The sequence below is a fragment of the Bos indicus x Bos taurus genome, chromosome 9, assembly GCF_003369695.1.
Source record: "Bos indicus x Bos taurus breed Angus x Brahman F1 hybrid chromosome 9, Bos_hybrid_MaternalHap_v2.0, whole genome shotgun sequence".
Taxonomy (NCBI): Eukaryota; Metazoa; Chordata; class Mammalia; order Artiodactyla; family Bovidae; genus Bos; species Bos indicus x Bos taurus.
Window position 1 is genome coordinate 96,558,107 of NC_040084.1, and position 24,485 is coordinate 96,582,591.

Below are 24,485 nucleotides of genomic sequence, written 5' to 3' on the forward strand. Positions count from 1 at the left end.
TTTTTAAGCCCATCCTGTCTTGTGTGAAGAACTTGAAAAATAACTCAGTATTGTTAATTTTGGGCCAGATTGTCTGTTGCACTCTTGTCCATGTTGAAACTTTGGGAAATAATCTGTTTGCAGTGGTATGAAATCTGGAGGTCTGAGTTACAGAGTAAGCTGTCGTTTGAATTTTAACTAACTTTTCTTGAGGAGTTCTGTGTTCATGCTACAAGAACCAGAATTTGCAGAGCTCCTTAGGCTTGCTCCGTGGAGTGTAGGGGTAAGTTCCCGCTGGGTCTTATCAACCAGCCACACCGTGGTCATCGCTGGTCCCCGTCTGTTAGAAGGGGCCCCCCTCCAGTGTGGGGGCGTTTAAGGAAGGCCGGTGTATGAGCTCGGTCAGGTCCAGATGGGCCTCCTCCATCGGCTTCCAGGAAGCATGAGGTCACATTTTCTGGCTTTGGTTTTGTTGGCATTTGGTTCAGAGAACATTTGGAGTTTGAGAGTGGAAGGTCTGCAAGGATTACTTCCCATGAGCTTACTGTACTCGCATAGCTGGGGCAGTAGAACAGTTTTGGATCAGTTAGAGCCAAATTCCATCATGATTTTATGAAGCTTTTGTCTCAGAAGTTTTGAGTTTGGGAACTTCTCACTCGGCTGACCTTGTTAACTAAAACAGTTGTGTGTTACTACCCCCCCGCCCACTGCTGCTAGTTTAAGATTTTTCGTTAGCCTTCATGGTTTCTAACTTTAGAAAAGGAGCACTTTACAATACGCAGTATGCTAACTTATTTTTACTTCTTTTAAAAATAGGGAACTCCCGAGTTTGTAACTGCAACAGATTGTGTGCATTACTTCGAGTGGAGGACTACTGCAGCCTGCAAAAAGAATATATTTAAAGCGAATAAAGAGGTAACAAGGGCCCTTCAGGGTTACATGCTTGTGAAGTACATTCTGGGACCTTAAGTGTTTGAAGTGCAGACACATACCTTTGTGAGGTAGAAGTCTGTTTTTGGTTTTCAAACTCCGTTTGAGCAGAGAGACCATATGATTTGGGCTTCCCTGATAGCTCAGATCTGCCTGCAATGCAGGAGATCTGGGTTCGATCCCTGGGTTGGGAAGATCTCCTAGAGAAGGAAACAGCAACCCACTGTAGTTATTCTTGCCTGAAGAATCCCATGGACAGAGGAGCCTGGCAGACTACAGTCCATGGGGTCACAAAGAGTCAGATGTAACTGAGCAGCTGACACACATGCGCACAGGCACACCGCATGGTTTCCTTGATAACTTGTCCTGGATGGTTCTTACTTTTAGGACAGGGTGTTTTAAACACACAGGACAGACTGGAAATGGAACGGCTCACTCGCGTAGAGCAAGTGATTTCCTGGTTTCTGATGCCATGCATCTCAAGAACTAAGTCTCGAGTTGACTTTGGGGTTTAGATCACCACGCTGCCTGCAGAGACCATCTCCTTGGCCTGGGAGTGGCTTCTGAATGCATCTTGGATCCAGGTCAGGTGTGCCTGGCCCTTACATTCATTGCCAGCTCACCTCAGAGGCCAGATGACTGTCACTTCTTCCCTTGTTTCTCTGGTATCTGGCTCGTGTTCCTGGTGATCGATGAAGCACCATCCTCTCTAACCTATAGCCTCTGACTTTTCCCTGGCAGTAGAGGGGACAGAGGGCCCTTTCCTCTGCAGTTCTAGCATCCTGGGATTTCAAGGTGGCTTTCCCGTGTTCACCCAGGCAATAGTCTTCCTGGGTTGAGCATTCTCTTTTTTCTCTATTCGCTTTCTGTTCTGTAGAGTTGAGTTCAGAGACCCTCTTAGGAGCTAGGAACTGGGAGTGATCAGTTATGGGAGTAATCTGTCATTTATCTGATGGCCTAATACGTTGTCATTTAAGAAGGGCAAAAAGAGACGTTTGTATCTTTTTTTTTTAAAAGCCACATTAAGTTACAAATACTGAGCTGTCACCGATTCTTCAGATGTGGCCATCTCTAAAAGAAAAGATAGTCGGAGTGCCTCCTGTGTGTAAGGAACGTTCAATGGGAAGGAAGTTCAAACTGTGGAAGCAAAGAAGATCTAATGAAATAACACTAGTAGGAGATGGTGTCAGATTTAAACTTTGCATTTAACAACTTAGGTTAGACTCTTTGCCAATATTTCGTTAGCAGCAGGTAAAGCATCCTTGAACCAGTGTGAAGTGCCTTCTGCTTTCCCAGGAGACCCCAGGCCCCATGGAGGTTCTCTCGGTCTCTGACTCTGCAAGCGATAGTTATTACCCCCATTTTTCCTGTTCTAACCGGGTCTCCCTTTTACCTTGCTTTGCTGAACTGACAGTTGTCTCCCACCACCTGAAGAATAATTACTTCCCCAAAGAAAGAAATGGTGACTTGTTTTTGGTTTTCTTTGTGTTTGTAGGTCAAGAAGTCACAAACTGCATCCTGTGTTTGTGCAGCCCCAGATCTAAGATTGTTTTTTTACATTTTTATAGGATTGTTAAAAAAAAAGCCGAGAATACACAGCAGAGACCTACGTCACTCATAAAGCCTAACATGTTTACAGAACGAGGGTGCTGACCCTGGACCTGAGCCGTTTTGGGGGGTGGAAATGGGGAGATTAGAGCCTATGTTTTTCTCAAAAGTGATGTTTAACTTTTCTTAGAAGCTGATCGAAAGATGCAGGGGGAATGTTGATTTGCTCCCAGTGACCTTTTCTTTGGGCTTGGTTGGCGGCAGGGCTTTTATCTGTTGAGTTTTCCTCTCTGGAGGGTTTCAGCGTCAGGAATGTCATTACATTTTGAAAACGCTGTTGCATTCATGGAACCCATAGACTGAAGGTGTGGAGGACATCTGCTCTGTCTTAGGTGTAGATGAGTAGAAAGAACACAAGAGCCTGATGCTTTCCTGGCAGCTCAGTTGGTAAAGAGTCTACCTGCAATGTGGGAGACCCAGGTTTGATCCCTGGGTAGGGAAGATCCTCTGGAGAAGGGAATGGCTACCCACTCCAGTATCCTTGCCTGGAGAATCCCATGGGCAGAGGAGCCTGGGGGGTTCAGTTCACGCAGTCCATGGAATTGCAGAGTCAGATACGACCGAGTGACTGACACACGTGAGAGCCTGATGGCTGCTGCAGGAGTGTTGCTCTCACTCCCTGCAAGTCGTGGGAAAGCGTATTCCCTTTTCTTTGTCTTCAGTAGGATTTGATTGCATCATATAGGCTATACTATAACTTCAAAAATTACATTAAATGCAGAAACACTCATCATTCCTCTTTTAAAAAAAAAAAACAAACCTAGACTTGGTTTTGTGGCCATGTGGTCTTGACCGCCACCCATTCTTAGTGTCTCCTCATTGCTTCTGTTGTTTTGGCTTCATCAGATTTAGAATGGAGTGATGGGCAGAGAGCATGGGGCGGGGGTGGGCTCCAGAAAGTGTCGTCTAAACCCACCCGTGTCATGCTTTGCTCAGTGGATCCCGGTGGAGTCCTCTTAGATCGTAATTTCTTTACAAGATTGTGGACACACAACCCCTACCATTCCACCCCTAGGGAACACAGAAAACGCAGTCCTGGCAAGCGTGTGGGCCTAGCGGAGTTGCATAAATATGGTTAATGTACAGACGTACACCGTTAACAAGGGTGACTCAGTGTGCTGTGTGTGGAGCTGGCAGAGACCCCCTTTGCCGGCCGCCGCATTCCCGGGGCTGATGAATGTCTCCATTGCTCGGCTCAGTGGAGCAGGAAGTGGGAGGACTCTCCCCAGGAGCCTTGCTTGTTTTTCCGACGCTCGCTCCAATTCTGGGGGGCGCTGCGTCGGGCGTGTCTCCTGTTCCTTCCTGGAGTTGAGACACGGCCAGCAGTTGCTTGTGGCCTTGAGCTGGGGGGGTCTGCAGGCCTGGCTCACGGGGATCCGTCTAGCCTTGGGGTGACACAGAGCTAGTTTGAGGCAGGTGGCCCCTCTCCCCGCCTGCTGGGTGCTGTCCTGCTCACTCTCTTAATCTCGCAGCTGGAAAGTTGCTTCTTGTCTCCTGTCTCACCAGTCAGCCCAATTCCATCCCCCTCCTCTGAGTTAACACATTTCTGTTAACTGTATTACTCTGCTAGGGACTGGCAAGCTTTGAATTTGCAGGATCAAGGACGTGGGTTACTTCCACTGGAGCTTCGTCACGGTCTGCGGTCATCCCGCTCGTGCACTTCGATGGCCTTTCGGCAGGACGTGGTGCCAGGCGTGGCTTCTGGCCTCCTGCCCTCAACCCGCTCTGTGCCTGTGCCTGCCCTCCTTGGCTGGCATCGGGCTGTCTGGTCAGTGTCGCAGGCAGCGGGAAGCTTTGCTCTACGGGTCTGGTTGACATGAGTTTGGGTCCGCCTCCCCCACCTCCGCCGAGGGGGTGCGAGTCCTTGGGTTTAATCCAGTAGCTCTCTCTGAAGTCTCTGCAAACAGAACAGGGGAAGAGGGTTAGTGGGTCAGAGCATTCCTGCAGGGTTGATAGCATCTTTCCGAGAAACATTTAAAAGCTAAACATTAACATGAAGCAGTTAACCTTTGTAAATGAACCTGCCTGTGAATAGCTTCAGTTTTCCAAATAAACAGTTTAAGGAAAATTACCCAGTGGAAATGATGAAATAGACTATCGATCCTTTGAAATGATTTGCAGAGAACATGAGATTTTAGAATATTTCTTGGCTAAGGCAGTTAACACGATGTGGTGTATTAGTTTGCAGTTGAGATTTGGGGGCTGTTTTACATAAACTTGGTGACCAGGCATTTCCTCAGGGGCACACCTGTGGGCTTGGCCACTTTACCTTCAGAGTTTGGTGGAGCTTGGAAAGCACAGGGTCTTGCCCGCTATAATGGGTTTCATGTGTAACCTTCCCCTGGACCCCTTTTTCCTCCCCGCCACTGGTTTTATTGAGGTGTAATTCACAAATAAAATTGCATATATTTGAAGTGTACAATGCAGTGGTTTGGTTTAGTTCTCAATTTTTTAAAAACAGAGGCCATTCTTTTATAGAGATGAGAGAGTACATGTGAGTTAGAATCTAGTAGGGCTTCCCTGGTGACTCAGATGGTAAAGAATCTACCTGCCAATGCAGAAGACCTGGGTTCAATCCCTGGGTCAGGAATATCCCTTAGAGAAGGGCATGGCAACCCACTCCAGTATTCTTTTCCTGGAGAGCCCTGTGGGCAGAGGAGCCTGGTGAGATACAGTCCCTGGGGTGGCAAAGAGTCAGAGGCGACTGAATGACTAACACACACTCACAAGCGTGGGCCAGATGCCCAGAGGAGGAACTTCAGGCTCCAAGCCATGTCCTGAGCCTTGCTTGGGGCCACAGCAGTGACAAAGCCCCCCGTCCTCAGGAGCTCACTCTCACGTTAGCAGGTGGAGGTGTCTGGTGACAGACACCAGTGCAATGAAGAAAAAGGGTAGGGGAGGCGCAGAGAGAGCTGGAGATGTTGAAAAGGCCACGCCAAGCAGGTGACGCTTCCCCCGGGGCCTGAGCAAGGTGAGAGGGGATGCCAGGGACTATTCCAGGCAGAGGCAGCGTCACTTCCCTGGGCTGAAGTGCCCCTCGAGGCCAGTGTGACTGCGTGGAGTGGTCCCCAGGGTCGGAGACAATGGAGAAGCTGGGATTGCACCCTCAAGGTGATGGGAAGTGGCCCCTGGTGGATTTTGAGCAGGAGTGGTGTAACTCAGGGGAATTTTACTTTAAAAAAAATATTTTTTTTTGAGTTTTTTCTTCTTAAACTCTTTTATATTGAGGAATAGCTAAGGGACTCAGCAATATATATATACCTGTACCCACTCTCCCCCAAACTCCCCCTCCCCTGGTGGATTTTGAGCAGGAGTGATGTGACTCGAGGGAATTTTATTTAAAAAAAAAAATTTTTTTTTTTTTAGTTTTTCCTTTTTAAACTTTTTATTTTATATTGAGGAATAGCTGATCAACATCACTGTGATGGTTTCAGGTTGAATAGCGAAGGGACTCAGCCATGTATACACAGGTACCCATTCTCCCCCAAACTCCCCTCCCATCCAGGCGGCCACAGGACATTGAGCCGAGTTCCCTGTGCTGTACAGCAGGCCCTTGTTGTGGGTCCACTTTAAATTCAGCAGGGTGTATGTGTCGATCTCAAACTCCCTAACCCTCCCTTCCCTCCGTCCTTCCCGGCAACTGTACGGCAACTGTAAGTTCATCGTCTTATGTCTGTGAGTGTGTTTTGTAAGTCAACTGAGCTGCATAGTGTCTTTTTAGATTCTGCACATCAGGCATGTCATACAGTATTTCTCCTCTGTCTGACTTAACTTCACTCAGTATGTGACAATCTCTTGTGACTTGGTGGAACTGTTAAAGGGTTGATCTGGTGGTTGTAGAGATGTTGGCTCAGAGTCGGGTACATGGAAGCTGGAACCTAGAGGCCCCCTTAAAAGAGATCATTGCAGGCAGGAGAGGACTTGCTGCCAGGGTGATGTGAGGTGGTTGCTAAGGGAGGGTAGGGACAGGGAGCCATGAGTGAGGACCCTGATGGGAACGGACCGTGTGGCGGGGAGGGAAGGGGCAGGCAGGAGATGCTCATGGGAGCAGCCGGAGCCCTGCAGGCCTTGATTATGCCGTCCTCGGGGGCCTCATTGGAGACCTGAGGCATGGAGCCCGGTGTCATGTGGCAGAGGTCGCAGGCTTCGCCTCACCCCTGCTCCCCACCCCGCCAAGGCGTGTGTGGAAGCCCCTCCTTCTCCCTTCTCTCTCCCAGGTGCCCTGTTACGCTTTCGACAGAGAGCTCAAGAAGCACGATTTAAACCCACTGATCAAGACCAGCGGTGCTTACTTGGTGGACGACTCTGACCCGGACACATCTCTGTTCATCAATGTCTGCAGGGACATAGGTCTGTGTCTGAGGGCGTCGGGTGTGGGAGTGGGGGAAAGATTTCTTTAGAGGCTTCAGTGCCTTTGCCCTGGCACCGTAGGGTTCCCATCCATGGCTCCGGGAGGAAGGGGTACATCCCTTAGCCGCCAGCCACGTCCCATGTCCCTGCTTCCCAGCCGCTCCTGCGGACAAGGGGCAGAGCCAGCGTTCCAGTGCTGCGTCCTCGCTTCCCAGCTGCCCAGCCGGGCAGAGAGCTCATCCCGTTGTCCACTTCCAGAGTGGGCCTTGGCTTGCCCAAGGTCTTGGGATGGGATCCTACTTGTCCTTGTTTCCAAATTTCTATTACCTTATATTGGAGACTTTAAGAAAATTTGACAGTTTTTACAAGAGCCCCTGGACCCAAGGTTTGAGTGTGATTGCTGTGCCCGGCGCGTGGTCTGATGCAGTGTCACATGTTACCTCTTCCAGAGGTGCTCCGGGCCTCGAGTCCACAAGTGCGCGTGTGTCCCACCGGCGCGGCCGCCTGCCTGGTGCGAGGGGACCGCGCGTTCGACGTGGGCCGGCCCCAGGAGGGGCTGAAGCTCGTGAGCAATGACAGGTCAGTCTGCTGCTGGCAGGGGCAGTCCTCAGCAAGAGCCTGGCTTTTTCAGGGGAGCTGCAAGAATACCCCTTTTCAACAGGGCTTGAGAAAGGCCTTGCCAAGTGACTACTACTTCACACGTGCTTGTAAACTTACTGGTCATTGCTTGAGTCGCACATTCTTGGTGACTTTCTAATCATTTCTTCCTTAGAGCAGGAACACATTTATCGCGATGCAGCCCGCATCCATCCATATGGTTTCCATTTTATGAGCTTGCCACTACCTTATGGTGTGTTTGAGTGTCTTCCCTGCTTCATCACCCCTGACATTGGTTTTATGTCCATAGTTTTATCTCTTCTTTAAAAAAAAACAGTCCTGGAGGGCAAGCGGCAGGAGGGCCACTTTGCCGTTGTTCTTCTGGGTACAGTTTGCTTCCCGACTGGGGTCCGGTGGGCCCCCTAGCCCGCCGTGGGCCCCCTAGCTTCCGGCAGGGGTGGTTCATTTTCTCTTAAGGAGCCCTGCTGTTGACACACACTCTCCTCCTGACTTGGGTTTGCCTCTGGCTTGGCAGAGAGCTTGCTGTCTCCGGTGGGTCCCACATGACCACGTCCTGAACTTGGAGTGAGGATTTTTATCCACTCTCTGTTCCCGGGGCCCTTTGGTAGACGTCTCGCCGCACCTGCTCCCGTCTGGAACTCGTGGTGTGTCAGCGTGTGCAATTATAGACTGCACTCTGTCCCCAGAAAACACTGGCGCGTGACCTAAATTGAAGCATGCTGGGAGATTCCCACGTGTGCGAGTGTGTTCGCCTGCCAGGGCCGCCCAGGCAAAGGGCTGCAGGATGCCCAGGCAGCTCCTCTAGCTCCCTCTCAGCTCTGGAGGCTGAGATGTCTGCAGGGGGCGTGGTGAGGGGCTCCTCCTGAGACCCTTGGTCTCAGCTTGTGGACGGCTGCCTCCTCCCCATGTCCCCTCATGGTCTTGGCCTGTGTGTCTGTGTCCCGAGCCCCTCTCCTTATAAGGACAGCTGTCCTGTCTCGGGGGCCCACTCCAGCGACCTCATCTTCATCCTCTCCTCCAAGGCCCCCCGTGTCCAAATACAGTCACGTCGGGGGTGCTGGGCATCGGGGCTTCCGCTTGTGAAATTTGCGGGGGCAGACTTCAGCCTCTTGCCCTGTCTTCAAGTGATAAACGGGCTCTTCTTCCTGCTGGCAGCGGCTGGAGAGGACTCTGGAGAGCATGGGCATGGAGCGAAAGCCCGAGGTCACCTTCAGAGACCAGGAAGGTTGTCTGTTTTTGGTGCCTCCGTGGCCACAGCCTGCGGCAAGGCCAGCGCCCCACGGGCCTTTCCAGGGTCTGTCTCCCTGCCAGTGGGAGGCCATGTGGCCAGTGCTCTGGGCGGTCATCGGGTTTAAAAAGGAAAGTCCTCGGTTTGCATTGAAAAGTTGTCATTTAGAGAGGAAGTGGTCGTGCAGCCTTGTGGGCTGAAACGCACTTGGCCAGCTGGGCTGTGTTTGTTTTGTTTTGTTAGATGGTTTATGATTTTGTTCCTTGTCCTCCCGACAGCTTTTCTAAGAACTTAAGTTTACATGGTGATTATTTGACTTTTTTTTGGGTTTTGTTTGTTTTTTGAGAAAGTACAGCAGTCATTGAAGTTCACTTAAATTTTATGTCCCCCAAATGAAAATAAACGCGAGTGAGTCTGTCCTGTGGTTTCTTTTATGTCTGTGACCTGCATCTGTTCTCCTCTCGCTTGAATGAGGGTGCTGAGGGCAGAATGAGGGCTGTGATGTCTGCGTTGCTCACCCCCACTCTCTCCCCGATGTGTGCATCTCCAGGCTCGTCCTGAGTTACGTGAAGGAAGGGGCCGGCCAGCCCGACTTCTGTGACGGCCACAGCCCGGCGGTGACCATCACGTTCGTGTGCCCGTCGGAGCGCAGAGAGGTGAGTGGCTTGACCTGAGCTCTGCACCCCAGTGGTGTTCAGCAGTCCTGCATCTGGGGGTCCTCGTGCAGAAGACGAGCCACCGTGGACGTGGAAGCCAAGCAGGCCCGGGCTGGACCCAGCTGTGTGCTGAACGTGCCTGGCTGGCTGTGTGCTATTTCGCAACCAGCCCGAGGGACCTCCGTCTACACCCACAGGATGGTGTTTTTGTTCAAGGGTCGCGCGGGATGACCTCCAGTGGTTCAGGGACAGATTTTTTTTTTTTAAAAACTTCACAGCGAGGCGGATGTCAGTAAATATTTAAAAAAAAAAAATGTACATATGACCCTGAATCTGTGGATTTCACGTGTCTGTTGACTGCTTCGGGTGAGGCAAGGTAAAAACGGCTAAGTGGTTTTAGGAGCGTAGTAAGAAGCGAGTCATGCAGATGGCGTGTAGGCCTGGCAGACAGCGCTCTGGGGTTCCGGGGGTGGATCCCGGTGTAGGGGAAACGAGGGCCCGAAGGGAGATTCCTGTAGCCTCAAGAGAAGCGCGTTGGCCCCCTCACCTGCCTCCTGCCCCCTGCCCATGGGCAGATTGATGTCTCGCTGTTTACTCAAATTCCAGTGCCTGCTGTAAACTCCTTGAGGGTAGGGCCTTGCATCTGCTGTGTCCTTGGGCCCCGGGCCAGCGCAGTCCCTCAGGGCCTCTGCTGCTTAAGTGTCTTTGCAGATGGCAGTGCTGCTGAAGGGAGGCGTCCCCAGGGAGGAAGGGTAGGGCTTTCCTCCAATTTATTTCTGCCTGTCCTCCCCGCAGAATGAAGTAGGAGGAACGGAATTCTTTTGCCAAAGAATGTCCTCCCCCAAACAAACGTGGAATTTCTCTGCTTTCTGGCTGGCAGCTGGCCGTTTTGTGTGTGTGTGTGTGTGTGTGTGTGTGTGTGTGTGTGTGTGTTGCGGGTGGGGTGGTAGTGGAGAATGAGACTACAGTGCGGGTCCAGCCAGACTTCCGGGGCTGCATGGTGTCAACTCAGCCAAGACCCGGCGGGCCAGTAACCGACACTGGTCCCGCATGTGATTGTGAGGAGTGTCATTTATACTCTTTTTTTGCATGTATTTGTGTATTTCTTCTTTCCATCCTACAAGTGGGAATCAGAATCAGGGAGATGTTCTAAGGCAGCCATGGTCTCAGCGTTTCCCCCTCTGATCTGTGCCACGTCCAGCGAGCCTCAGTCCACACTCTCACGAGGGAGACGGTGGGGAGTGCCCCTCTACGCGAGGCGGTCGAGGCCAGTGTGTCCACCGTGGAGCTTACGAGGTTCTGTGTCCAGCCTGACTGTCGCCTGGGCAGAGCTTGGGTGACTTAGGCCCGGGGCCCTTAATACTTAGAAGGTTTATTGAAGCATTTTCACCGGCTCATTAAATGCTTTTAGGAGCTGGAACTTTAGTAAAACGTTCACCTTGTCACATAAATCTCTTTTAGAAAGCTTTACTTGAATTTACATACTGTAAAAATTTGCCCAGCCTAAGTGCAGTTTAATGGTTATTAGTGCACTAACCGAATTGCACAATTATCGCCTCAGAACTTTTCCATCACCCAGAGAAGCCTCGTGCCCAGCCACCATCACCCCTTGCTCACCCAGCCTTGGCCGCCGCCGCGAGCCCCCCCCCCGCCCCTTGGCCTCTGCCTTTCCCGACCTCCCACGTACATGGAGTCACACCCCACACGGCCTTGGGCGTCCGGCTGCTCTCGCTCAGCTCTCGATCCACATCTCTGTTTGTTTGTCAGGCTGCCCTCAGCCAAGGGGTTAGTTAGGGCATCGATTTCCTGAGTAAGCGGTCGGGGCTGGACTTGGACCTCTGCAGCTTGCTGGCCACGTGATGGTAAAACTGGCACTGGGCCTCATGCCTGGCATGCAGCAGGTGTTCAGTAAGCATTGGCAGCGTGACGTGCCCACAGGCAGCACGGCTGCCCCTGATGCCGGGGCCGGGGAGAGGACCGCTTCCCCAGGGACGTCAGAAGGGTGGCGCTGCGCCCTTGTTCACAGTGACTTACTGCTCAGCACCCTTCCCAGAGGGTGGCTTTGTGGCGGGGGGTGACAGCCTGGCCCCACCCGGGAGCAAAACTGATCTGAGTACAAGTGAAGCCTGCCCAAGACCCTGTGAACATTCCTAGGAAGGGGCTAGGGACCATCTCTCCCGTGGACATTCATAAGAAGGGGCTAGGAACCATCTCTCTCGTGGACATTCATGAGAGGGGGCTAGGGACCATCTCTCCCGTGGACATTCATAAGAGGGGGCTAGGGACCATCTCCCCTGTGGACATTCCTTGGAGGTGTCTAGGGACTGTCTCCCCCCGTGGACATTCCTAGGAGGGGCTAGGGACCGTCTTCCCTATGGACATTCCTAGGAAGGGCTAGGTTCCGTCTACCCCATGGACATTCCTAGGAGGGTCTAGGGACCGTCTACCCCATGGACATTCCTAGGAGGGGCTAGGGACCGTCTTCCCTATGGACATTCCTTGGAGGCGTCTAGGGACCGTCTTCCCTATGGACATTCCTAGGAGGGTCTAGGGACCGTCTACCCCATGGACATTCCTGGGAGGGGCTAGGGCCTGTCTCCCCAGGTGCGCACAGATGCAGTGATTTCCACCCCCCTGGTTGGGGGCAGGGGGTCCATCTGGCACCTGTGACAGAAAGGAGTGAACAGACCACAGGCCCTTCACACATTGTGACTGCTCACCAGGGGCATGGTGGGGCAGGGGAGACTGCATTCAGGGTGGGCTCCCAGGCTGAAGTTTGCATGTGACTCTGAAAGGGACCAGAAGAGCTGCGAGGAAGCAGAATAGTCACGAGTCAAATCATCACAATCCGTTATGGGCCATGCGGTACTAGAATGAGAACAATGGTAAAGCCCAGCAGCACACCCTTGAGCTTTTCCGGAAGCAGAGAAACTCTGTCTGCATTTGAGCCGTGTGAATAAAACGAATCTTTCTCCCTTTTTCTCCGGGTTTGCGGCAGGGCACCATTCCCAAGCTCACAGCGAAATCCAACTGCCGCTTTGAGATCGAGTGGGTCACCGAGTACGCCTGCCACAGGGATTACCTGGAAAGCCGGAGCTGCTCCCTGAGCAGCGCGCAGCATGACGTGGCCGTCGACCTCCAGCCGTTGAGCCGGGTGGAAGGTGAGCTGGGGGCCGGGAGGGGGCCCAGGCCGAGCACCCCCTGCCTCAGGGCGGGCGCTGCAGGTCAGACGGGAGGACGCTGTGGCTGTCCCAGGCCTGTGCGCTTCGCGAAGCCCCTTCTCGTGTGTCCCCCTTTCCTTAGCCTCAGACTCCTTGTTCTACACCTCGGAGGCGGACGAGTATACATATTATTTGAGCATCTGCGGAGGAAGCCAAGCGCCCATCTGTAATAAGAAAGATGCTGCAGTGTGCCAAGTGAAAAAGGCAGATTCCACTCAAGTCAAAGTGGCCGGGAGACCCCAGAACCTGACCCTCCGGTGGGTATGGCCCCCGCGTGACTCTCAAGGGTGTCCTGCATGTCCCTGTGAAGCCTAACACACTCCCCTGCCAGATGCCTGCTTCCATTTTCCACAGGGAAGTCACCTAAGCACAGGGAAGTCAGCTAAGCTGGCATTTTTTTTCCTGCTTGAGTCAGGCAAGTGCCGTTCGTTCCTGACCCAGGGGGAAGTTTTCCTGGCTTCACACTACCACTGCTTCTGTTAGTACGGTTTGTTTTATGATCTGTTGTTTGTAGGGAACTGTACTGTAGCAAGGTTACATGGTAAGTTGATGTGGCTTTGGCGTTTTACAACTTACGTTTTTTAGAAGTTTTGATTTTTCTCTGGCGGTTTGAGAAATCTGAAACACCACTGGCATCACATCCAAGAGTTGAACAACCAGGAGAATGCATTCAGGACAATTCTCCTGAGCCCTGAAATCAGGACTTAGCTTCACAAAAGCTTTTATCAAAGCGTTAGTTCTCTGAAATTGTCATCTGGGGTCCCTCTGTCAGACTTTCTGTGGCAGTTGCTGGTAGAGCAGTGTCTTCTTGGGCATAAATTATTTTGTACAGAACCCCAAAATGAGAGCAGAAGAGTCCCCATGTTCCCAGTAGAAGCTTTCGTGCTTTCATCCAGCCAGTTATCACTTTGAAGTGAGAGGATGACAAGCGCATCCATTTGGGGCTCTTTTCCTCTGAACGGTCCTGCCCCAGACGGCGGGAGCGTGTCCCCACCTGTTTGCGTCTGTGCTGGTCTATGGATGGTGTGCAAAAGTCTTATGTAGAAATGCTTAGACGTTCAAGTTTCTTTCTTGGTTCTACCAAACGTGTGTGTGTGTGTATGTTACAAAAACCTAGGTACTCGGATGGAGACCTCACCTTGATCTATTTCGGGGGTGAAGAGTGCAGCTCCGGCTTCCAGCGGATGAGTGTCATCAACTTCGAGTGCAATCAGACAGCAGGTGAGTGCGCTTGGAGACAGTGGCGGCTCTGCGTCGGTGGGCTGGGTTCGTGGAAGCAGAGGGCTGGGGGGGTGGTCAGACCTTCTCCTGCAGACGGGGCCCCACAAGGTCCCCTCTGTGGTAGTGGGCAGGAGGACCCCCCCACCCACCCAGCCAATGGTGGACACACACATCCTGTTTTCATTTTCTGTTTGTTCTGGGAGTGGGCCCGGCACTCGCCTCGCCGGGAAAGCCTTTCTGTCCCGCGTTCAGCTCTCACTGGGGTGTGGACGGAGCCTGAGGCCTGGGCTGCTCACCACCTTCTGATGGGTTGTCACGCAACAACTCTGCTTCCAGGAAACGAGTTTCTAGGTGAACCTTTCTGCAGTTGGTTGCCCTGCTATAGAAGTTGGATTCCGGGGATTGTAAGAGGCCACAGGGCGTCTTTAAGTGGAGTGGAGGGCTTCCCTAGCGGCTCAGATAGTAAAGAATCAGCCTGCGATGCAGGAGACCTGGGTTTGATTCCCTAGGTTGGGAAGATCCCCTGTAGAAGGGAATGGCAGCCCACTCCGGTATTCTTGCCTGGAGAATCCCGTGGACAGAGGAGCCTGCTGGGCTACAGTCCATGGGGTCCACGACTGAACAACTGACACCCTGAGTCTTTCTAAGAGACTGAGAAGCTTCCCCGAGGCCACCGTGGCACTGCCGTTTCTGTTCCCACTCCAGCGATCCTCCATGCAGCTGGGGTCTGTTGAGAGGTGATGGGCTTCTCACCCTCATCAGAGCGCTATCCCCTCCCAGGCCCCCCAAACGGTGACCCCCCCGCTTCTCTGCATGCTGGCCGGGCCTCAGCCCAGAGCTGCAGCCTGGGAACCACCCGAGTCCGGCCCTGTCCGCGTAACCGGCCAGCTCGCCCCATCCCTCCACCCCGAGGGGCCCCTGGTTCCTCCCTCTGTTTGTTTTGTACGTTCCCATGGAAGAGCTTTAACCTTCTAGTCCCGGGGCAGGTTCCTACGTGATTTACCGGGGGTCTGGGAGAGGCAGCCGTGCATGGCGGGAGCCGAGCTTTAGAGGCAGGTGTCTGGAGGTGAACGCGGGCAGGAGAGGGGGTGACTCGCCCCTGGGGCACAAGCAGAGACTCACCTGGCAAGAAGCAGGTGGGAGGGCCTCAGGGCGCCCCTCGGTTCCCATTGCCCCCCGCCGCCATCCCTGTGGTTCATGGCCCTGCTTGTGGTCCGTCAGCCCCCCTCGCCCCCCACGCGCATCCTGGTCTTCACGTTGGAGTCCTGTTCTCAGTTGATTCATCGAACACGTTTTATGGATTCCTGTCTGCGAGGCCTGGGGACGCCTTGATGGCTGAGAGCTCTCTGGGTGTGTGCAGAGCAGAGGCAGGGGAGAAGGGTGCTGGGGACCACAGTTCAGGGTGGCGCGGGCGGGGTCAGGGCATCCGGCAAGGTCTGTCGCTGGGGGCCTGTGTCAGGAGGAAGGCCCCCAGGTCAGTGGGCTGGTGTCTGAGTCCCCCCTGAGGACTAGGAGGTGCTGTGTGGGTGAGGCCTACGGGACAGTGCAGGGGTGAGCCAGGCTCCAAAGACGGGGGCCACGGGGCTGACGCTCGTAGCAGGAGGAGAAGCTCACGCAGAGGTGGGCATCAGGGTCGCCACGAGCAGGTCAGAGCTGAAGGCCCCACCCCTGGCTAAAGAGAGTGTGGGGAGCACTGTGGGGATCTCATGTCCTGTGGAGGGTCTGGACTCTGTCCGGAAACCAGTGTGCAGGGGCTGGGTGGTGGTGGTGGTGGTGGGGGGAGGTGGGACACACATCTGGCTTGGGTGCGGCCTCTGGATCTGTCTCCCTCCTGCTGGAAGGCCCCACGGCCCTCCCCGGATTCTCCATCCCTCTGCCGTCATCCCCAGCTCCTCCGGGCCCTCAGGAGGCCCTCTGTGAAGTCCACCCTTTCCTCTCCGCCTGGGCCTCCCGGGAAAGGCAGCCTCCTCCTTGCCCCCGAGTCCCCTGCCCAGACCCTCGGGCGGCCTGCCCCCACCCCAGCCTGGTGGGCGGCTCTGCTGCGGGCGCTCTGTGTGGGCCAGGGCCCCCTCCGCCCGGTCGCTGCCGCCTCCGGCCGCGCTCCGTCTGCGCTTTTTATTAATGACTTGGCCGAGGTGGTCGGGAATGCGCTGATCTCATCTGGGCACGTTGGGAGGATCGAATGATCACCCCCAAAGACCGCAGGAGGATGTTGAGGAGGGCCTCTGGTCAGGGACTCCCAGGAAAGACCCGGGAGTCGTGCCAGGAAGCTAGAGAGCCCAAGTGGGCTGGAGACTGGAAAAACGATTAGAGGTCATTTTTTTTTTTTTTTTCCCTTTTTGTTAGGAAAGTTTTCGAATCTATAAGTAGAAGGAACGTTAGGATGAAAACTTACATGCCTACCCCTCAGGCTAAACAGTCGTTAATGTTTTACCGAATTTGTTCCACGTTTATACGCTCCATCACATCAGCGATGGATTGTAACACTGCACCCCGACTCTGGGAGAGGGCATTCCTTCACGTAACCTTGGTGCCAAAGAGCTGCCAAGGTGAACGGCGATGCCCTAATCCTGAAGACACCTGTCTTCTAGGTCCCTGTGACTGGTGACACAGAGACCCGACCCGGAGACTTTTAGATGTTTTGTGGGAGACTCTGAGCCCCTTTCAGGCTGGAGTTGGATATGAAATATTTAAGGCTCCTTCCAGCTCTGTAATTTGGAGCTAACTATATGTACCATATTGCTGCTGCTGCTGCTAAGTTGCTTCAGTCATGTCCGACTCGGTGCCACCCCATAGACGGCAGCCCACCAGGCTCCTCCGTCCCTGGGATTCTCCAGGCAAGAACACTGGAGTGGGTTGCCATTTCCTTCTCCAATGCATGAAACTGTGTGTAGTCTAAAATTATTTCATTGTTGCTTTATTTGAGTTTAAGTTTAGAGAACTTAGAGAAGAGAAGCCTTTAGTGGAGTCTGTGTTTATTGGATAAACGTAATAATGTATTTTTTGCATGTTTGAATGGGTGTTAATTGGCCACAGAGTCTTGTGAAGGGTGGTTTATAGTTCAACTTGGATTTCCAGGAATTATTTAGGCTTATGAGTTTAGGGTTTCCTGCTTTTCAAGACACAGAGGTGCAGAAGTTTCTTTCTTTCATCCACGATGTATTTTCTTTCCCATTTGTTTCAGTAACTTAACATGTCGTTTGATGGAATAGATCTTATTATTGGTGATCCTGTCAAATAAGGACATTAGACTATTTTGCGGGGAGGAATTACGTTAGCCTGCGCTAGTAAAACACCATCGACAAATCCAAGTGACAGGTCATCACATCCAAGACTTCATTTCTCTGGTCTCCGTGCCGGTCTTGGGGGGCCTCCGCCCTGTGCGGTCGCTTGGAGACAGTACATTTCCCACCTTGTGTTGCTGCTGCTGTCTGTGGACGTGGCCTCAGGACTCCACGTAGTTTGGGAACTGCAGTTTTTTGTTTTTTTTTTTAATTTAATGGGCCAGAACTAAGAGACAGGATCCAACTTCAAAGGCAGGGAGACAGGAAATGTTGTTGAGCTGTGTGCCCTGAGGGAAGGTTGAACCGGTCTGGCGAGTGGGATGGGGCGGGGGGCGGTGGGGGGAGGGTGGGGGTGGGGATGGGGCAGCGCTCCCCACCGCCCCGCCCCCTACGGTGGGAAGAGTCCGCTTCGCCTCCCGCTGGTTGTGGAGGCCACATTCCCTGAGGCCACGTAAAGGGTGTGCTGGGAATGAGCCCGTGCAGGTGGGACACCCGGGAAGCTTTCGGAATTGCATGGAGAGCAATGATGGAGAGATTACAGAAAGTCACCGGTGATCCCGCTGGTGGGTGGAAACCCATAGGAAAATAGCGGTCCTGGAGGCAAGGCCATTGTGTATTTAAAAAGCCACCTGGTCTGAATGAACGAGTCATTTATTTTAATTTTTTAAATTATCCGACTTGTTTGTAATAGCTGTATAAGGATTATAAGGATGAACCTAGTTTTATGTGTTTGAATCTAAAACCAACCAAACAAAATAAAGGCAACGTGGCTTGGTCGTGAGGAGTCTTAGTTTTCTATTCTCCAAAAGTTCTCCGAGGAGTTAAATAAGAATGCAGGTCAGGGGCAGGCAGGCCAGTGGTTATTTAAATTTTACTTACAATGGACTCTCCCTGTGGATCATTAGGGCGTTTCAGATGCAAACCTAGCTCCTAAGGGAGGATGACCCTAGAAGCATTCACTGTACTATTGGTATTTAATCGTTTGTGAAGTTACCTGGGGAAAGAAAAACACTCCGGATGCCTCAGGTTTTCAGGAAACACAAATCTTTTCGGATTCATGAAATACTGATCCAGCGGGGAGTAGTGCAAACCTTGTGGGTGGATTGGGGGTCGGGGGTGTTGAAGGGAGCTGGAGGAGCTTCACTGCTCCAGCATGGGGGGCACCGTTGTCCCAGCTGGAGAGGGTGGACTCTGTGTTGTTGGTAAGGAGGTTGGGAACACCAGTTCTTAGGGAGAACAGCTTAGGGTACTAAAAAAAAATCTGAAAAACAGAAGAAAGAAAAAACCCACAGTAGTGCAGGGAAGTACTACCGCTTTGTGGCTCTGAGTCTGGCTCTGGGGCCAGACCGTCTGGGTTTGATTTCTGGCTTTCTAGCTCTGGAGCCATAGGCAGACTACTCAGCCCTCCTAAATCTCCAGAACGGGGCTAAAACTGTCCCCATGCCACAGGGTGTGAAGGGTGAAAGGATGAAATCCTCGAACGGATGCGAAGCCCTTAACGCAGAGCACGTTGTTTGCCATCCAGCCCCGTGGAGAATGCTGGGCTTAGCGCCCTGCCCACCTTGGCTTGAGGTCCGTGTACAACGAGCCGCTGTTGCTGGTGTTACAACTGCGACGTTTATGTTATTAAAGATTTAATAGAAGTTGCAATTGAAGCAGCTTTCACCCTTGGTGCAATTATCTTGCTTTTCGTTAGAACATTGTTCTCTTCAGGGCACTGAACCTTAAGAAAGGCAAGTCGTGCAGGAGGTCCAGAGGAGGATTATTAAACCATCAAGGGTGGAAAACCGGCTGCTGTGCCAGTGGCGCACTAGCTTGGAAAGGCAAGGGGATAGAATTTCTTGTTGGGGAAAAGTCAACAGACTTTGCAGAATCCCAGGCTACGTGGACCAGGGAAACTGGCTTGCAGGGAGGGCTGATGGATTGGAGGGCAATGTTAGAGGCCCGCGTGTGCCCGAGTCGCCAGGATCTGGGATGCTGGCCCCTCTGGGAGTGAGGTTACTAGACCTGAGCGCCCTTCAACTGTGGGTGGGGGGAGGCCCAGACCTCATCAGACCTTATCTCTCTTCTTTGCTCATTTCAGGGACGAGTCCCTGGGGACTTGTCCTGCTCACAAGCACATCGTTAAGACTGTGATGGTCCTGGAACCGGAGTTACTCCCTGGTCTGACTTAAAAGGGTGTTTATGAGCCTCTGGGAAGCTGACCACAGGCCATGAGCTGCCTAGCACTGCCCAGGGGCTCACACCCATTGAAAACACCCTGCTGTCCTGTTGAGGCCATCCTCCCGAGATGAAAGGGGCACAGGGCTGACCGCAGGGGTTCTGCCTGAGGTGCTCTGGCCTGGGGGCCCTCTGATCTCTGGGGCTGGAGCCCTGAGCTTGTTGGCCTGCACGGCTGCCCCAGGGGTCCCGTCCTGTGTGCCGACTGGCGGTCCTGGCGTCTCTCACGTCATGGGCACTCTCTCCCTTTCTACCTGACGCAGGTAACAATGGCAGAGGGGCTCCTGTGTTCACCGGGGAGGTGGACTGCACCTACTTCTTCACGTGGGATACGAAGTACGCCTGCGTCCACGAGAAGGAGGCCCTGCTGTGCGGCGTCTCCGACGGGAAACAGCGCTTCGACCTGTCGGCGCTGGCCCGGCACTCAGGTAGGCGGCCAGAAGTGCACGAGAACCTTCCCTCTCGCCTCCTTCCCCACCAGCATGGTTGGAAATGCTGTTACCGTTCTCTTTGTCAACTGATCGTATCCCAGCCCTTCCTCCCTTCTCAGGGAGCAACATGAATTATCAGAGATGACACTGACTCAGGAGGTGAGATATCTGAATTTGAGGTCAGTGTTACCGTTCCCAGTTGGAGTGCCTTGGGCTCCTCTTATCATAGTTCAGTGAAAAAATGACCAAGTGCCTTCCGTGTGCCAGGCCCTGTATTTTGTGATTAGAAACTTTTTTTTTTTAACCGTTGTTGCTGAGAAGGTAGATCTTAGAAATTCTCACCACACACATAGAAATTTCTAGTTTCTTGTGATGAATGTTCATCTGCACTACTGAGGTGTTCATCTCACAGTGTGTGTATATACGTCGAGTTGTGTGTATATACATCGAGCTGTGTGTATATACATTGAGCTGTGTGTGTATACGTCGAGCTGTGTGTGTATATGTCGAGCTGTGTTGTATATACGTCGAGCTGTGTTGTATATATGTCAAGCTGTGTGTATATACGTCGAGTTGTGTGTATATACGTCGAGTTGTGTGTATATACATCGAGTTGTGTTGTGTACCTGTAGCCAGCGTGTGGCTTCCCAGGCGGTGCTAGTGGTAAGGAGTCCACCTGCCCGTACAGGAGACCTAAGAGACGTGGGTTCGGTCCCTGGGTTGGGAAGGTCCCCCTGGAGAAGGGCATGACAACCCATCCCAGTATTCTTGCCTGGAGAATCCCCGTGCACAGAGGAGCCTGGCGGGCTGCAGTCCGTGGGGGTGGCAAAGAGTCAGACACGACTGAGAGACTGAGCACAGCACAGCACAGGGCCGACGAGCTGCCTCTGTCACGTGGAATAGAACACAGGACAGCCAGAGGGGCCTGAAGTCGCATAATCACCCGCTGCTATGGGAACGATGACTCATGTTTCTGAGCCCCCGCTGCTGAGGGCCGCTTCACGTTGAAAGGAGGATCCCTTTGTTGTGGGTGCCAGTCTGGGAACATGAGCCCCATCGCAGATGCCCTCAGGTAGTGGATTGCCCGGGGAGTTAACATCCCAGTGCTCTTGTGGTTTGGCACCTCTGAGCCGTGGGCCTGGGGCCCTGGTTCCCTTCTGTGGGCTGGTGGAGAGGCTGGCCTTCTGTCTGCTGAGCGGGTAGGACTCTCTACTCTGCTCAGACCGGGGTGCGAGGCCTCTGCTGCCACGTCCAGCTGTGTTGACTCGAGCAGCTTGCCCTCCTCCTCCTCCCCCGGTTATTCCTTGCTGTAAACTGAGTGCTCCTTTCCAATCCCTCTCTTCACTTTCCTTTTTTTCTTTGTAACGATCTCTCTGTCCAAGGCCCAGCCTAAGGTCTGTGAAGGATGCAGAGATGCGTTCAAGATCAGCTGACTTTGGCCCCCCTCTCTGGTTCCATGAATAATCAGTCCTGAATATTCTTTGGAAGGACTGACGTTGAAACTGAAACTCCAATCCTTTGGCCACCTGATGCAAAGAACTGACTCATTGGAAAAGACCCTGATGCTGGGAAAGATAGACAGCGGGAGGGGAAGGAGACGACAGAGGATGAGATGGTTGGATGGCATCACCGACTCGATGGACATGAGTGTGAATAGGCTCTGGGAGTTGGTGATGGACAGGGAGGCCTGGCGTGCTGCAGTCCATGGGATCGCAGAGTCGGACACGACTGAGCGACTGAACTGAACTGGTTCTGTGGGAGCAGGGTTTTTTTGTGTAGCGTTTGCACCCAGGTAATTAAGATGCTGTGAAGTGAGAGCTACAATCCTTCCCTGATAGTCAGACATCCTTCTGCATGAAGGCCCCTCAGCGCTCCCACCGCAGCGTTCAGAATGATTGTCCTTGATTAGCAAGTGGTCCTTCCAGGTCGCTGACAGCCCTGGGTAGTGAGTGGGTTGTGCTCCCGCTGATGAGGGGTTTTCGCTGTAAACCCCGGACTCCAGTCTGTGCAGGAGCATCCTCTCCGTGTGTACATCCGCCTTCCCTCCCGGTCCTCAGTGACGTCCGCGGGGGCCGTTTGGGGATGGTCTGCCTTTGACTTGCCCTCTGCTCTCAGCCCCTGCTGCTTCTACCTCTGTGGATGTTTTCTGTTCAAACACGACTGGGTCGTGAACGGTTTTGAGTTCAGGGACCACCCGTGTCTTGTTTATCTTCTGGGGGCCCCGAGTGCTAAGCCCCGGGCCGGGTCTGCCTTATCTGTGGTCTGGAGGCAGACGCGTCACCCGTGGCCTGCGCCTGCCAGGTCCCAGGGCTGGCGCCTGGCTCTGCTTTTCAGTTTTTTGATTTCAAACTCGGAGGCTTGGGAGAACTTTTGCTGTTTAACCCTCAGGCCGCCCCGGTGAGCCGCCTCTTCTGAGGAGCTCTTTGGGGCTGGTTTATTACTGTCATGTTCAAAACAAGCCTGAGATTCCCGCCGCGTGTCTGTGCCTTCAGCCGACTCAGGTCCAGAGATGTGAGAGCCTGTTGTTTAGTGACCACAGGCCTTTACCTTCCGCTTCATCACAGTCTATGGTGTGACTCACACAGAAAAGCAATCACTGCCTAGGGCTAGAAAAAGCTTTTTTTTTTTTTTCCTGTTACAGAACTGGAACAAAATTGGGAAGCTGTGGATGGCAGTCAGAGGGAAGCAGAAAAGAAGCATTTCTTCATTAACATCTGCCACAGGGTCCTGCAGACGGGCCAGGCACGGGGCTGCCCCGAAGACGCGGCCGTGTGTGCCGTGGGTGAGTGGTGCCCTGCGGTGAGCCGTGCCCTGCGGTGAGCCATACCCGTGCGTGCAGGCGGAGCTGGGCTGCATCCAGGCTGCAGGGAATGAAGATGAGCTTCCTGTGGTTCATCACAGCCTCCTCTCTCTGGGTTCAGCGCACAAAGGATGGGCGGGAAAGGAGAGTTTAATGACTCAGATGTAGGGAACTGGGGCACTCGGGCGTCTTGAAGCAGACGGAAGCCTTCTGATGTGGGCTCCCTAGAGACAGGAAGAAGCATGTGGGAAAATCCTTGGTTATCTTTTCACCTTGTAACCCGAGGAAGAGAACTGCCAGTGCTTGTATAAAAAAACTGATTTTGATTTGTTAACGACCGTACTGCCTGGAATTGTTCAAGAATTATGGCTTCCGGAGAAGGGGACTCTCAGAATCTTGTATGAGAGAAGTGGACAGACCCTTTGAGTTCCTTTGGCTTTTAACTGTGTTTGCCTCAACTTCTCAATTGGATATTAAGTGTTTAAACATGTTACTTAAGTGTCACCTGGAAAGCGACAGGCAGGATAATTGGAATCTGTTTTGCAAGCATTAGATAAGCGATTGTGAATTGTTAACTTTTTAATTAATTTTTATTGGAGTACAGATGCTTTTTAGTTCCTTGGTAGCTTAGGTGGTAAAGAATCTGCCTGCAGTGCAGGAGACGCGGGTTCAATCTCTGGGTTGGGAAGATCCCCTGGAGAAGGGAAAGGCTACCCACTCTAGTATTCTGGCCTGGAGAATCCCATGGACAGAGGAACCTGGTGGGCTACAGTTCACGGGGTCACAGAGAGGCAGACACGACTGAACGACTCACACACACAGTTGCTTTACAGTGTTGTTAGTTTGCTGAACAGCAAAGGCAATCAGCTATACGTATACACGTATCCCCTCTTTTTTGGATTTCCTTCCCATTTAGGTCACCACAGAGCAGCGAGTAGAGTTATAAGGGATTGTGAATTTAAATTTAAAATCCAGGTTGGATTTTAGGAATTATCCCAGGCTTCAGAATTGGTGGTGTGTCTTTTTAAGCAGGCGTGTCCCTGCCTTTATTTAAGGACTTGAGACAGAGTTTCATTGCTTTATCGTAAAAGTCACTGAACCGAGAATTGAGTGGTCACCTGCTTGGCCCCCTGAACAGATTTAGTTTCTACTTTGGTCACGGGACAAATGCTACCCCCTCGGTTTCAAATGACCTTGTGCCTCAGGGCAGCTGAGGCCCCCCTAAATGGGGGAACGTTGTTATTTTCTGGGATCTCGTGACAGGCATTTCTGCCTCTGTCTGCCTCCCCTGCCCTTGAAGGATGCTGTGAGTCACTCTTGCATTTTCCTCGTCCTCTGCCTGAAGGTGCCCGCAGGGTCCTCAGCGGGGCCGCCCCTGCTCGGTCAGATGCGTCACTCGCGTCTAGAGACCCGCTGACCGTCCTGAGCAGGCTTGGCGGGCTGGGAAAGGGGCCAACGCACACCTGTGGGCCTCGGCTCCCTCTTGGTACCTCTTCGTCTGCATTGTTAACCCCTTTTGATCATGTCTTATGTTTGGTTCCCCCTTTGCTTTCTCTTTTCTAGATAAGAATGGAAGTAAAAATCTGGGCAGATTTATTTCTTCTCCCACCAGAGAGAAAGGAAATATTCAGCTCTCTTACTCAGATGGTGATGAGTGCGGTGGTGGCCAGAAGATAATAACAAATATAACACTCATGTGCAAACCAGGTACAAATGAAACACAAAATCAGAAAGCGCGGGGTCTCCCGGGCTCCTGCCAGGGGCACCCGTGCATTCTCTGTTTGCTGCGTTTTTCCCCGGCCACCGCTGGGACAGCGCGGTAGAGCACTGAGGCCCAGGAGCGTCGCGGTGGCCCCGCTGGATTCTGTCGCCCCCGCCCCAAACCGGCCCAGAGATGGAGAAACCATATGGTGTCCGAGGGGGTCATGTTGCAATTTTC

At 52.8% G+C, this 24,485-nt stretch overlaps 1 protein-coding gene across 2 annotated transcripts in view; it reads left to right on the plus strand.

Moving 5' to 3' along the window:
- Positions 1-24,485, plus strand: part of IGF2R (insulin like growth factor 2 receptor) — a 102,402-nt gene that overhangs the window by 29,346 nt on the left and 48,571 nt on the right. For both annotated transcript variants that reach the window (XM_027551976.1, XM_027551977.1), the window contains 10 exons: positions 796-894; positions 6,735-6,867; positions 7,317-7,446; positions 9,264-9,369; positions 12,368-12,530; positions 12,673-12,847; positions 13,708-13,811; positions 19,579-19,743; positions 22,388-22,528; positions 24,110-24,253. In XM_027551976.1, the coding sequence (XP_027407777.1) occupies positions 796-894; positions 6,735-6,867; positions 7,317-7,446; positions 9,264-9,369; positions 12,368-12,530; positions 12,673-12,847; positions 13,708-13,811; positions 19,579-19,743; positions 22,388-22,528; positions 24,110-24,253 (1,360 nt within the window). The remainder of the gene's footprint in view (positions 1-795; positions 895-6,734; positions 6,868-7,316; positions 7,447-9,263; positions 9,370-12,367; positions 12,531-12,672; positions 12,848-13,707; positions 13,812-19,578; positions 19,744-22,387; positions 22,529-24,109; positions 24,254-24,485) is intronic.